General features: G+C 37.2%; 1 protein-coding gene across 14 annotated transcripts in view; it reads right to left on the minus strand.

The window, feature by feature from the left end:
- Positions 1-14,143, minus strand: part of GIGYF2 (GRB10 interacting GYF protein 2) — a 127,510-nt gene that overhangs the window by 71,282 nt on the left and 42,085 nt on the right. For all 14 annotated transcript variants that reach the window (XR_015155412.1, XR_015155411.1, XM_086377904.1 and 11 more), the window contains 3 exons: positions 6,519-6,630; positions 2,249-2,360; positions 1,169-1,209 (listed from right to left, as the gene is read on the minus strand). Coding sequence is in view for 12 of the 14 variants with exons in the window: in XM_086377904.1 (XP_086234030.1) it covers positions 1,169-1,209; positions 2,249-2,360; positions 6,519-6,630 (265 nt within the window). In the remaining 2 variants the exon portion in view is untranslated. The remainder of the gene's footprint in view (positions 1-1,168; positions 1,210-2,248; positions 2,361-6,518; positions 6,631-14,143) is intronic.

The raw sequence follows: 14,143 nt of genomic DNA on the forward strand, positions 1-14,143 counted from the left end.
CCTGCATTGCAGGTGGATTCTTTACTATCTGAGCCACCAAGGAAGCACCTTATATAAGTACAAGCCCTTATTACCAACTGCCAGCAGCAACCTAACAGCCAAAATTGCTATGCCTGCTTCAAAGAATTTCAAAATGCACTGAGTTGAACCTTTCTGTACCACCTAGATTTTACTTTAATGATCTTTTAATTCCATCCTCACAGAATCATTACTGTAAGATGATTCCTAATGAACAGAAATTATAATTTGAGTAGTACAGGGCTTTTTCTGCCTCTACATTCTCCTGTGGGTATTCACAAAGGTCATGCACAATTCTTACCCACGTTTCTAATTCCACCCATTTCTCCATATATAAGAAGCAAATACATGATAAGAACAGTCTCTAATTTTAAAAAGAACAAATCATTCTGGAACTTTCAGTATTTAAATTATCTTAATTTGCTGTCAAAGGGTATCTCACAATTGACCAGTATGTCAGTGTATCTCAACAAACTAGCCAAGTACTGCTATTCTGGCAGACTGTAAGACATAGCAGGAGCAACTTTTTTCTTTAATTTACAACATTTTCAACAAAAGTGGATTAGTTATAAAAGTTCAGAATCATTAGCATAGTTTAATAAGCCAAAGTGAACATCGTATTAAAAAGCATTCAATAAAAGCCACTATAAAATATTTTTATAGATCTAATGTGAAAATTGCCCTTTAAGAAAGACCATCATTTATCAAAAAGACCAGATGAATAAATGACTAAAGTAAAAACTGTCACAGTTTTAGCCTTTGCTCTCAGATACAAAAGCAAACCTTCTAGCATTTTCTCTATTTCTTCTCAGCTGTGAGAGGCACTGGAAAAGGAGTAAATAGGCTGCTTCCTAACTTGAAATTTCAGTTCATAAGGTAGCCTTAATAAAGAATAAGTCTTGCAGAGAACACACAGACTTAAAAAGTTAAACCAAGTAAATCCTAATGGTTGTATTTATTATCCTTGGTTTCATGCAATACAGCCCTCAAATAACCATGGAACTCTAAATGCAAGCAATGTTACAACCCCATCTACTGGAGAGAGGCAAGTAACTGAGTCAATTTTTAATTAAGGTATCCTTTGTGAGCCTTGTTAAGAACTAATGCCATGGAAATCCATATAAAAATACTTCAAAACAGAAAGTCTTACCTACATCTTTTCGTCCTGGTTTGTCAAAACGTCTGTCACCCCTAGAAAAGGTAAAATGAAGTTTCAAAAAGAACATGAGAGTAATACAAAGATTTCCCATCCATGACACCCACTTTCCTATCTTTAACAGCATTTCCTTTTCAAATTATAAAACAAATATATCGTTTTTGCCTAACATTTGGAAAACACAGAAAAGCACAAATATGAAAGCAAAAATATACAGTGTCTCACCTACCAAAAGCTAGCTTCCATAGACCCAGAAACTTTTTTTATTAGGTACGTTTTTAATTAAATTCATGTTTTACTTTAGGTATCTGATGTACAGAGCTTTATATACTGCTTTCAGAATGTGTTTTTACACATGATTAAATATTCTCAAACTCTTCCTAGCTTTTATGGACAAGGCTTCCTTGGTGACTCAGAGGTGAAGAATCCACCTGCCAATGCAGGAGACTCCGGTTTGATCCCTGGGTTGGGAAGATCCCCTGGAGGAGAAAATGGCAACCCACTCTGGTATTTTTGCCTGGGAACTCCCATGGACAAAAGAGCCTGGTTGGGCTACAGTTCATCGGGTCAGGAAAGAGTCAGACATGACTTAGAGACCAATTAACACCTGTGTGGATATGCCGTTTTATAAGAAACCACATTAAAATTAAGTTGTTTGGCTTATTTCCCACTGTTCTATATTATAAATATTATCACATGGACATCTTTGTATATTATCTGTGCAACTGCCTTTGCTCATCTTGAAAGACTTCATACAAAGTCACAAGCAATATAGAGAAGATGCTTTGATTAACAGCAACAAACAATAAAATGAAAATGCTTCTCACTGAATACTAATCAAATAGCACATTTAATTAACTATTAAATATCCATGCAGGGACAAAAATATTAATGTATTTCTCTAGAAAATAAGGATCATTTAAACACGTCTAACATAACTCTTATTTCATTAGTAGCATTTTTTGGAAAGTGAAACTTTGTAACTGTACAGAGAGCCTTCTCCTCTGCAGAAAGCAGAGAAAAAATGCTTTTACACCAAGAATCTTTATCCCAAGATGTGACTCCTCCAGTTACCTTTCCTCCCAGCTCTGTGACCTGTGCATTTCCCTGCCGCCTCCTCGGACAAACACCCCCTCTACTTCATCAAAGCTTCTTTGGTAGAAACCACATTCGCCTCTGCCTCTGCCTGAAAACAACAATACAGAGAAAATGATGGTCAGATGTCAACATCTGGCACAAGGTGAACACCAAGCATTCATCTCTGAAGTGCTGTCTATATACAAAGCAGGATATCTACATTTAATATTTAGCAAGGCCCACTGAATCTTTACCAGTGAGACCAATAACAGTAATGACAGTGGTGAAGTAGCCAGACCAGAGGAGGATATTAAAAAAAAAAAAAACTGTGTAAGAGTACCAGTTTCAGTCCTGAACAAGAAAACTGTATCAACATCAAGCTCAACAGAAAATAGTGAAATTCTAAGATCAGTAAACCATTATGACAAATCAAACCTTCTATTGGATTATTTTCAATAAAAATGGAAAATGTGAGGAGTTTGAGAAGAGAGCAAAGTACAAAAACCAGGCATAAATGTTACTTTCTTTAACTCCAGAGCAAGGATAATTTAATAGGGCCAACTAAACTATCAATTTTGTGAACTAACTTCTTCAAGAATATTCCACACCAACCAAAGGCACTCTTTCCCATTTGTGCAAATCCTGGAGAAAATTATCAGGCAGCACTAAATTCAAACCATAGAGCCGGTAAGAAAGTGTACATGTAGGAATTTACAGAGGCTCCAGTGGCTCAAATGTACACTGGCCTTTACTGAAGGCAATCTGATTACATTTATCAAATTTGACTCAACATTCTAATTAGAATTTATCCTAATAGAAAGACTTGCACAAATATGCAAATATATATATATATGGAGATTTTTGTTGCAAATTTTTGAAAAACGGAAACATAAATCAGTAAAGGACTGGCTAAGCAAATTTTGATAAACCAGTTCAGTAGAATACCAGGAAGCAACAAAAGATAAGATACTATTAAAAGGAATCTACATTATTCTGTATGACTTAATGACTGTATGACTATTCTGAATGACTAAAGCACGCCAAAGAGCAATACATTAAAAAAAAAAAAAAATTACAATGTATATAAATGATATGACTGCATAGTTAGGATCAAGAAGGATATAAACCCAAATGCTGCATCTGGGGGCAGAAGGCAATATGCACTTTCAGCTTTATATTTTCTGTGTACTGTGAGGATTTCCCAACTAACGTACGCCATTTGTATCCAACACACAAGTTGAAAACTGGGGGGAAGGGGGTAAAAATTGTGCCTAGGTATGTATTTATACCTAGAAAAAATCTTAGCCATTATCCCCAACTCACTTCTCCAACAGTAAAAAAACACCCAAGGAAAAATGATGAATCTTGAATAAAAGAATGAATGCATTCCAAAGCTAAATACAACTGAGTTAAATAACTGTTTAAAATATCCATACAGTATTTTTACTTTCTAGCATCACTTATCAAATATTGACTCAAAATACAATTATACTTCTATATGATCTTATGATGGAATACAAGAATAATGCATAGTTTTATGTATGTAATCATAGAACAATGATATCTTCTTTAGTCTAAGTATCAATATCTTCATCTGTAAAATGGAAGTAAGGACTAGAGTTGAACTATAATAATCCTAAAGTTACCTTCCAGTTGTATCAACTTAACTTCAATTTAATGTACAGTTTTGTACCTCTATCCTTAGGAAATATAGATGTATTATTTAAGATCTATCTTAAAACAGTCTAATACAAACTGTTAAATAACACTGTGGTGATATTTACAAAGGTATTTTTAGGGAGAAAGAAAAAAGTTCCCTGTCCTTTTAGAGGACAATTTTCTAAAGAAAACGATTAAGCACATAGCACCCTGAAAAAGTATTTTATTCTGGAAACATGTGAATATGAAAAACAGTGTTCAAAATTTGCCAGAAAAATAAGCAAACCACAAAATATTCCCTGCCAGTTATGACTAGCATTGGCACGGGTCCTCCTTATGAGCCCAAAGCTTTATAAGTGGGCACAAAAAAACAATGTGATTCTAGAGTTTTCCAGCTTGTAAAACGTAAGGAACACTCTTCAAAGTGCAAGGCCCATAATCATCTATAAAAGTAGTGCCCATATGAGGAGAAGCAAGTAAATATAACATGGAGAATCTTTCATAAAGTTAAATTTAAATGACTGTCCTAATCTCTGAGATCTCACCCTCTTCTTTGGGGGGATTACAATATACCTCCTTTAATAATGAGGAAGACAGTGGCTGACAATTGTATAGATACGCTTTATTTTTAAACATCTTCACCAGATAAAATAAAAAGAAGACAAATTCATGTTGTTTCCCTGTTCATTTAAATGTTACTGCTTCATGATATTCTGAAGTATGAAAGTCAGTTGATTTTCACAACAAACTTCTCTCAAGTTGCCAGGGCAATCATATGATGTCAGGTCTGCTCATGCCAAAAAAAAAAAAAAGCTACACTAATCACTATTTATTTAACTAACAGGTTAAAATTAAGCAGTAACTGAAGAAAACAAAACCACAGATTAAAGGTCTCATGAAACCAATAAGAATCACAGTTGGGACAATGGTGTCAGAAGTATTTCTCACTAAGTCACTTCATTCATTTAACTAGCTTCATGTCATCCATTCATATCAATGTTAATTAAGTCACTGCTTTTATTACAGTATTTATCGTTCATACAAGTCCCATTTAAATTCTGAATGTAAGAGTTCTATCCTATGTGATAACAATATACACTTCAAACCAGAAGGCAGGAAGAAATTAATCAACGCTTCATCAGTTTCTAGACCTGGAATTTTTTTTAACACCTATTTAGAGATTGGTGGTCACTTGAGGAACAAAAAACAGCTGCTGTGGGCCACACTTCTTAATTAATAAGACCTCTCACCGTCATGCCCTGAAAAGCACTAGAGGAAAAGCTCCCCAAGGGCAACCTCTTCTCAGTGCGAGCCCATTGCAGAAAAACCCAGACAACGTCCAAGGAGCACGCCACAGTCACCCTCAAAACACCATCAGCACACCACCAAGAAGCACAGATCTCTGCACCAACGATTTCTGCACCAACGGAACCTAACTGCGTTTGAGAATCTAAATGGCCTGTGGACCTTCTGAAACACACAGCTTAAATCTCACCACCCAGTATATTCTGCTGCAGATATTATTTCCTGTTGAGTTTTATAGATGATTCTAACAACTCCCCAGGTTAAAAACCACCATTCTAGAGACTGACAAATTCAGAAGGAAAACACATGGACATCCTAGCAACAGCACTTGATCTACAAGTAGAGTTTCAGTTAACCTCTTCATTATTCAGAACAGTTGCCTTCCCACATTCTGAATGAAACCCCTTCACAGGAATGCACAATTTAATACAGTCTCTATAAAGAGTGGGTATAAATCACTCTATTCATAAAGCTTAACTTTAAGAAAAAAGAATTTAGATACGCCACATTCATGATCACGCCACCCTGGATGGTGCAACGTGTGGAGGCAATGGCTTGCAGACATCCAGTTCTTCCAAAAGCACCTTTTAAAACTGCAAGGTATGTTGAGACTTCTGCTATGATTTAGCCAACTTAGAAGTAAAAGCTCAAATAAATATTTATATCACAAATATTAAGAATGCCCTTAAGTAGCAGAAGATCAACAAACTCCAAGTAGGGAGAAGATATCAAAGAACAAGTAATATCAATTATTCTTCTAAGAAAAGACAAATCTACAAAATATAAAACTACAGATTATATAAAGGATTGTTGCATAATTTTTTCTTTCTTCTGCACCCTAAAAAGGTCTCATACTGAGGAGACGGCTTTTACAAAAGCCTCTCTCTGGCTGGGGACACTCCAGGCACATGGCCTTATATGGAGACCCCAGTCACAGAGGCCTGCAGGGACCTGGGTGCCACCGAGCAGCCAAGGCAATTCAGGGAGCTTTGGCTCTCACAGCATAAGGTCCCCTGGGGGTGAGGAGTATGGATCACGAATATTTGCCAAAGAGAATTAGGACCATCTAAAATCATTCACTCAAGTCCCTAGGCTCAAATCACCCTCTTCTACTCCAAACCAGGGGTTGTGGAGTAGATACACTGAGAAATGGTTCCGAAAACGAATGTTCAGGACATTTATTATGCAGTTAGTGTCAAAGGGCAGTTTTGGAAAATCAAGTATCAAAATATTTTTACAGTGATTTATTTCCCTCTCCTCTGTCTCCACCGTTTGGTTATTACTTTTTCACATGAAAGCTCACCTCGCCCTCGTGAAGAACTTCGACCTCTAGGAGCACCCACCACCGTTCCTCCTCCTCCTCGTCCTGTCAATCGCAGGACAGCAGCACTATTTACGGACATGGAAAAGTTTCTCTGCCAAAAAAAGAAAAGAAAGAAAAAAAACGGATGAAACAGATAAAACTGCATGTCGCTCCTCACCATCTCCCAGCGTCTATAAACTGGCATCTAATGACTACCAGCACTGGGAAATGATCACCACATGGCACACGGCACACGAAGATATTCTAAAATCTGGTTGTAGCTGGAGATTTTAAACTAACATTTCAGATTAACAAACATGAACAACCAACGCTTAAACCATTTTAGGTTCTGTACGTACCCACGAGGAGGCAAGATACGTACGCATCATCATAACAAACAGAGAATACACAGTAAGAGAGATCTGGTTTGAAAGGGTCCTTTAACTACTGAAAGGTGAAAATGAGCAGGAGTCACAAAAGGTCTGAATCAACAGTAACAGGATAAAGAAAAAAATATTGATCATTTTGCCTCATTCTGCTCATCTATATGAATTAGCAACTCCAACTAGTGTTTAATAGAATAACAGGTATCAGGGATGAATGGGGAAAGGCAAAGTAAGAAGTGGGTAGGGGAAGAGAATGCTTGAGAAGAATAAACAAAACCCCAATCACTTGGTCACTAGCCTTTATTTGCACCCACAGTCAATGTGGAAAAGGGTCAAATATGACAAGAACAGTAGTGGGTAAGCATCCTTCAAACATGAAGAGGGGATACAGGAAGACAGGAGGTCTGGGATTCAAAAATAAGTTTAGTCACTATTTCTGGATAAATGGAACACACAGGGCTTAGGAAAAGGTAAAGCAGGAAGCAATTATAAAAATACTGGAAAATGATCTATGAAATATTAAAATCCTAGGCATGTGAAACAATTTAATGAGACAGTTTTAAACTCAAAAACTGTTGGAATACATCTTTACCTGAATACTTTCTATACACTTGGGCTTCTTTGATAGCTCAGCTGGTAAAGAATCCACCTGCAATGCAGGAGACCCCAGTTTGATTCCTGGGATGGGACGATCCACTAGAGAAGGGATAGGCTACCCACTCCAGTATTCTTGAGCTTCCCTTGTGGCTCAGGTGATAAAGAATCCGCCTGCAACGCAGGAAGCCTGAGTTTGATCCCTGGGTCGGGAAGATGCCCTGAAGGGAAAGGCTACCCACTCCAGTATTCTGGCCTGGAGAATTCCATGGACTATATGCAAAGAGTTGGACACGACTGAGCAACTAAGCACAGCACAGAACCTAAAAGACATCTGTGCAAAAATGCAGTGGTATGGCACAGTGTGGAAAACACAGCTTTAGCATGGCTGCAGCAAGGGACCTCTGGACAGAGACAACACATGAGGCTAAAGTACACAAATTCGGTAGCAGCTAACTAAATTTCAGGGAAATAAAATTCTGCAATTCAACTACTTCTTTTAAGTCCAAACTGTTTCCACTGTGTTTGGATTCAAAAATCAAATGAAATATGATATTCCTATTTTAAAGAAATCAACATGTAATTTTGGTTTGAAAAACTTCTACTTTCTTTACTAAATTTCTTATTTTAATATATGGGTGATTTTCTCCTCATTACCTGTCACTACTTGTCTTTATCAGAACAGTATTCAATAGAATTTGTTCAGGTAAACTTTAGAAACTTATTTTATTCCTTTGACTTTTATAGGCATATAATAACACAATCAAGTAACTTCAAAACTGAAGACCAAGATGTAATTAATAATGGAAAACTAGAGGTAGATACCAAACTTAATCAATACTTATTTCAAACTGTATTTTAATAAAAATTATTTTTAAGAAAAGCTAGTTGAAACAAATGCATTAATTTATCTCGGGGCACACAGTAAACAGCAGTGTTACTGAATAATTCTTCTGGGATCACAATTAAGCAAGACTGTGAAATCCCCAAATCTAGATTCATGTATTCTAATACTGGAAAAATAGAAGTCAGTGTTAAATATACAGTACATGCCAGAATCTGACACTGTTGAATACCTCATAACCAAAGGATTACATGTATGAAACCCAAACGCACCCATCTACAGAGTTCAGGGAAACTCTCATATGCTTTCTTTCACACATCCTAACACACTGCAGCTGAAAGTGAAAGTTGGTATAATCTCTGGAAGGCAATATATATACTTAACAGATACATTTGTCAAAGTATATTTCAATGTCCACAGCTTTTTATACAATTTCTCTTCTTACACATGTGAAAAATAACAAACAAAGATTTTTAACTGTAGTACTGTTTGTGAAAGCAAAAATGGCAACTGGCTAAGTATCAATCAAAAGGAGCTGATCTAAAAATCATGGCTATCTACACAGGGAATTCTACACAATTTTTTAAAAATATGAGGCAACTCTTACTTATTAGGGTTAACCATACAAATTGGCTTCCCAGGTGGCTCACTCAGTAAAGAATCCACCTACAGTGCAGGAGATTGCATTCAACAGAGGAGACTTGGGTGAAAGCAAGTTAGGAAGATCCCCTGGAGGAGGAAATGGCAACTCACTCTAGTATTCTTGCCTGGGAAATCCCATGGACAGAGGAGCCTGCCAGGCTACAGTTTATGGGGTTCCAAGAGTCGGACATGACTTAGCAACTACACCACCACCATCATATAAAACTGCTAATATTCAATCATTTCTGATCCAGAAAACCACAATTTCATACAGTCAGCCTAATAGGCATAGCTGGAGTGAAGTGCATGGAGAGGCTAAACTGCCTGAGAGTGAACTGTGGCTCCTTTACTCAACTCTGTGCCTCATTTTCCTCATGCATATAATGTGAAAAGGAATCTACTTCGTGGGCTGTTGTAAGCACTTAACACATTAAGCAACAAGTAGTTAGAACAGTGACACATCTTAAAAGTTAAATAAATATCTGTCATTATCTCCCAAATAGATGCTTAGGTAAAAACAGTGCAGAACTGTATGCATAGCAGGCGTGCGCACGTATGTTTTAAAGAACAGATACAAAAGTAGCTGCAGTTGCACTAAACAGCAGCTGTGTGTGTGTGTGTTTTAAAGAACACACACCAAAGTAGCTGCAGTTGTATTAAATACCCTAGAAAGGGAATATAAGACAATGAAAATAACAGTTAATCCTGAGGGAAAAAAAGCCTAGGTCACTCATAGACTTGTTTTTCACTGTATGTGCTTTGTGAATTTTGCATGTATACACATGTATCGTCTAATTAAAAATGTATACATGAAGTGACTTTCTTTCATGTAAAATAAATACAATACACCAATCTGGTAGCAGTTACTTAAATTACAAGTGTAATATATAGAGCTTTATTGACTATGCCAAAGCCTCTGACTGTTGGAAAATTCCCAAAGAGATGGGATACCAGACCACCTGACCTGCCTCTTGAGAAACCTATATGCAGGTCAGGAAGCAACAGTTAGAACTGGATATGGAAAAACGGACTGGTTCCAACAGGAAAAGGAGTACGTCAAGGCTGTATATTGTCACCCTGCTTATTTAACTTATATGCAGAGTACATTCTGAGAAACGCTGGGCTGGAAGAAGCACAAGCTGGAATCAAAATTGCCGGGAGAAATATCAATAATCTGAGATATGCAGATGACACCACCCTTATGGCAGAAAGTGAAGAACTAAAGAGCCTCTTGATGAAAGTGAAAGAGGAGAGTGAAAAAGTTGGCTTAAAGCTCAACATAAAGAAAACTAAGATCATGGCATCCGGTCCCATCACTTCATGGCAAACAGATGGGGAAACAGTGTCAGACTTTATTTTGGGGGGCTCCAAAATCACTGCAGATGGTGATTGCAGCCATGAAATTAAAAGACACTTGCTCCTTGGAAGGAAAGTTATGACCAACCTAGACAGCATATTAAAAAGCAGAAACATTACTTTGGCAACAAAGGTGTGTCTAGTCAAGGCTATGGTTTTTCCAGTGGTCATGTATGGATGTGAGAGTTGGACTACAAAGAAAGCTGAGTGCCGAAGAATTGATGCTTTTGAACTGCGGTGTTGGAGAAGACTCTTGAGAATCCCTTGGACTGCAGAGATATCCAACCAGTCCATCCTAAAGGAGATCAGTCTTGAGTGTTCATTGGAAAGACTGATGTTGAAACTCCAATACTCTGGCCACCTGATGAGAAGAACTAACTTATTGGAAAAGACCTTTACATTGGGAAAGATTGAAGGCAGAAGGAGAAGGGGATGATGGAGGATGAGATGGTTGAACGGCATCACCAACTCAAAGGATATGAGTTTGGGTAAACTCTGGGAGTTGGTGATGGACAGGGAGGCCTGGCGTGCTGCAGTCCGTGGGGTCAAAAAGAGTCGGACATGGCTGAACAACTGAACTGAATGCTTTTCAAACTCGATAAGGACATACAGGGAAATGTCCAATCAAAGAGCAACTAGAAGATCTTATTCAAGCATTAATTTTGTTCAAAGAAAACCTTTTACGTAATTATATTTTACACATGCATGCATTCATATATGTGTGTACATGTTTAAGAGTATATGTGGTGGGGAGGGTGTAGGCAGGAAATGCGTACACTCAATTAACATGCTTTTAAAGATAAAATACCCTCTTCAGGTAACATTAGGAAACAAGATATATAGCAAGAAGCTATTTTAGGTTATTAGAATTATTTACCTCCTGGATAGGAGTAACAGGGTGAATCAATATGCAAAACTCTAGCCTAGGAAGGTCTAAACAATTCCTGAACAGGTAACCATCCAAAGTGTTAATTTCAAAATATTAATGAATCTTTTGCTTAATGAATCTTTTGCCAGCTCTAAGTACTGTCCTATTCCAACATATATTATAAAAAGAAAGGCTAGCAAGTGTCAAGAATTCCTAAATTTTGCATTTTTGTGTTGTGCTGTACTTAATCGCTCAGTCATGTGCAACTCTTTGCGACCCCATGGGCTGCAGTACGCCAGGCTCCTCTGTCCATGGAATTCTCCAGGCAAGATTACTTGAATGGGTTGCCATTTCTTTCACTAGTGGATGTTCTCCACCCAAGGATCAAACTCCAGGTCTCCACATTGTGAGCGGATTCTTTACTGTCTCAGTCACCAGGGAATCCAATCTTTACATTAAGCCCTGGTAATCACAGCATTCAAATCTTAACACCTTAAGATAAACTTTTCCATTATAAAAACAAAATGAAGAGTTACTTCTTTAGTGATTCTAGAACTAATTTTCATGTGAAGGTGTACTGCATATCTAACTTTATTCCTTTTTAAAAAACCAACTGTTTTCAGCAGCATTTATTGAATAATTTTTGATTGCTCAATCAAGTAATCTGTGTAGCCCTTAAAGCATATCACATTAGTAACTAGTACCAAGTCCTTCTGCCTACTTACTAAAAAGCTTTTCTAACCCATGTCGTCTCTAAGAAAATCTAGGCAGTCATTTAATGAAAAATAAAAAATAATTATTAAAAAATATTCATAAACAATTGGAAAACTAATCACAAAAGACTGAAACTGGTATAATGAGCTATATAAAATAGGCTTCTGTATTAAAAAATACAGTGCAATTTTTAAAACCAATGCAATTTTAAATTTATAAAAATGAACTAGTACATGAGTGGATGAGGGGTGGGAGGGAGGTTCAAGAGGGGATACATGTACACATACAGCTAATTCACTTCACTGTATGGCAGAAACTAACACAGCACTGTAAAGCAATTATATTCCAATAAAAAAGGAACTGGAAAAAAAAAAAAAAAGAAAATTTAACAGGTTAGGTTTAGGACTAGCTCAAGAAAAAGACTATTATCCGCACCACCCCTGCAACAAAAATGGCAAAGAACAAAAAATTACAAGATATATAAATACAAGTATCTGAGAAACTCTGCACTGGGGAAAGAAATGCAAACTAAAACAAAGAAAGAATACTTTTTCCAAATGTGCAGAGAATATTTTTCAATAAAAACAACATAAATATAGAACAAAGCTTAGTATACACCACCACCTTCACAAAAAGGGGGAAATATATTCAATATTTACTTGGAAAAATACACAAGAAACTGCTAATACAGGCTGCTTTTCAGAAAAGGAGACAGACGGCTGGTGGAAAGGATGGGGGAGAGATAAATTTTGATTTCTAAACCATATGATTTGGGCTTCCCTGATAGCTCAGTTGGTAAAGAAATCTGCCTGCAATGGAGGAGACCCCAGTTCAATTCCTGGGCTGGGAAGATCCGCTGGAGAAGGAATAGGCTACCTAACTCCAGTATTCTTGGATTTCCCTTTGGCTCAGCTGGTAAAGAATCTGCCTGCAATGTGGGAGACCTGGGTTCAATCCTTGGGTTGGGAAGATTCCCCTGGAGAAGGGAAAGGCTACCCACTCCAGTATTCTGGCCTGGAGAATTCCACATGATTTACTGCTCATGAAAAAAACAATGAAATCATGGAACATTGCAAAAGCAAGGGTAAAATACTATAGGTATGGCAGCAGTGAAACAAAAGTAATACATACCCACATACAGTGTTTCTTCAAAGTGATCCAGCAGTATGGAGTGAGTTGGTTTTATTTCTGAACTTTTCACTTATAATCAGCTGGTATGTGCATCTATCCTTAAGCCACAGTTTTTTGTTTTGGATTTTTTTTTTTTCCACAAGGGATGTAGGATCTTAGTTCCCTTAGTCCAGGAATCAAACCCACACCCTCTACATTGGAAGCACAAAATCTTAACCACTGGACCGCCAGGGAAGTTAAAACCAGTTCTGATTACTGCAGCTTTGCAGTTAAGTTCTGAAACTGGAGGTACAGGTCCTATTTCTTCTTTGCAAAAGTGTTTTGACAACTTAGGGTCCTCTGCAATTCTATATAAATTTTAAGATCAGCTTCTACCCAAAAAGCCACTGGGACTTTGGTGGGGATTGTACTGGCAGCAAATCATTAATAATATTAAGTCTTTCAACGGTTAATAAAATGCTAATGCCTTTTCATTTATTCAGATCTTCTTTAATTTCTTTCAATAGTGTTTCATTTTTTTTTTTATTGTATAAAGTTTCATACTCCTTAGTTAAATTTATTCCTAAGTATTTTGGTTTTGATACTGAACAGAATTTTCTTAATTTCCTTTGCAAATTGTCCATTGCTAGTATATGGAAATGCTTCCCTGGTGGCTCAGTCAGTAAAGAATCCACCTGCAATGCAGGAAACCTGGGTTCAATATCTGAGTTGGGAAGATACCCTGGAGGAGGGCATGGCGACCCACTCCAGTATTCTTGCCTGGAGAATTCCCATGGACAGAGAAGCCTGGCAGGCTACAGGGCATGGGGTTGCAAAGAGTCAGACACGACTGAGTGACTAAGTATACAATAATGGAAACACAACTGACTTTTGTGTACTGATTCTGTAGCGTACAACTGTGCTGTATTTACTTACCGGTGTTAACAGTTATTCTGTGGATTCTTTAGGATTTTCTATATGAAGGATCATGTCATCTTCAAACAGATAATTTTACTTCTTCCCTTCCAATCTGGATCCTTTTTATTTCCTTTTCTAGCCTAAGAGCTCAGCTAAAACTTCCAACACAAGGTTCAATATCAGTAGTGAAAGC

The sequence above is a fragment of the Bos grunniens genome, chromosome 3 (assembly GCF_055505025.1).
Source record: "Bos grunniens cultivar Pamir isolate PY7600 chromosome 3, Bosgru_T2T1.0, whole genome shotgun sequence".
Classification (NCBI taxonomy): domain Eukaryota; kingdom Metazoa; phylum Chordata; class Mammalia; order Artiodactyla; family Bovidae; genus Bos; species Bos grunniens.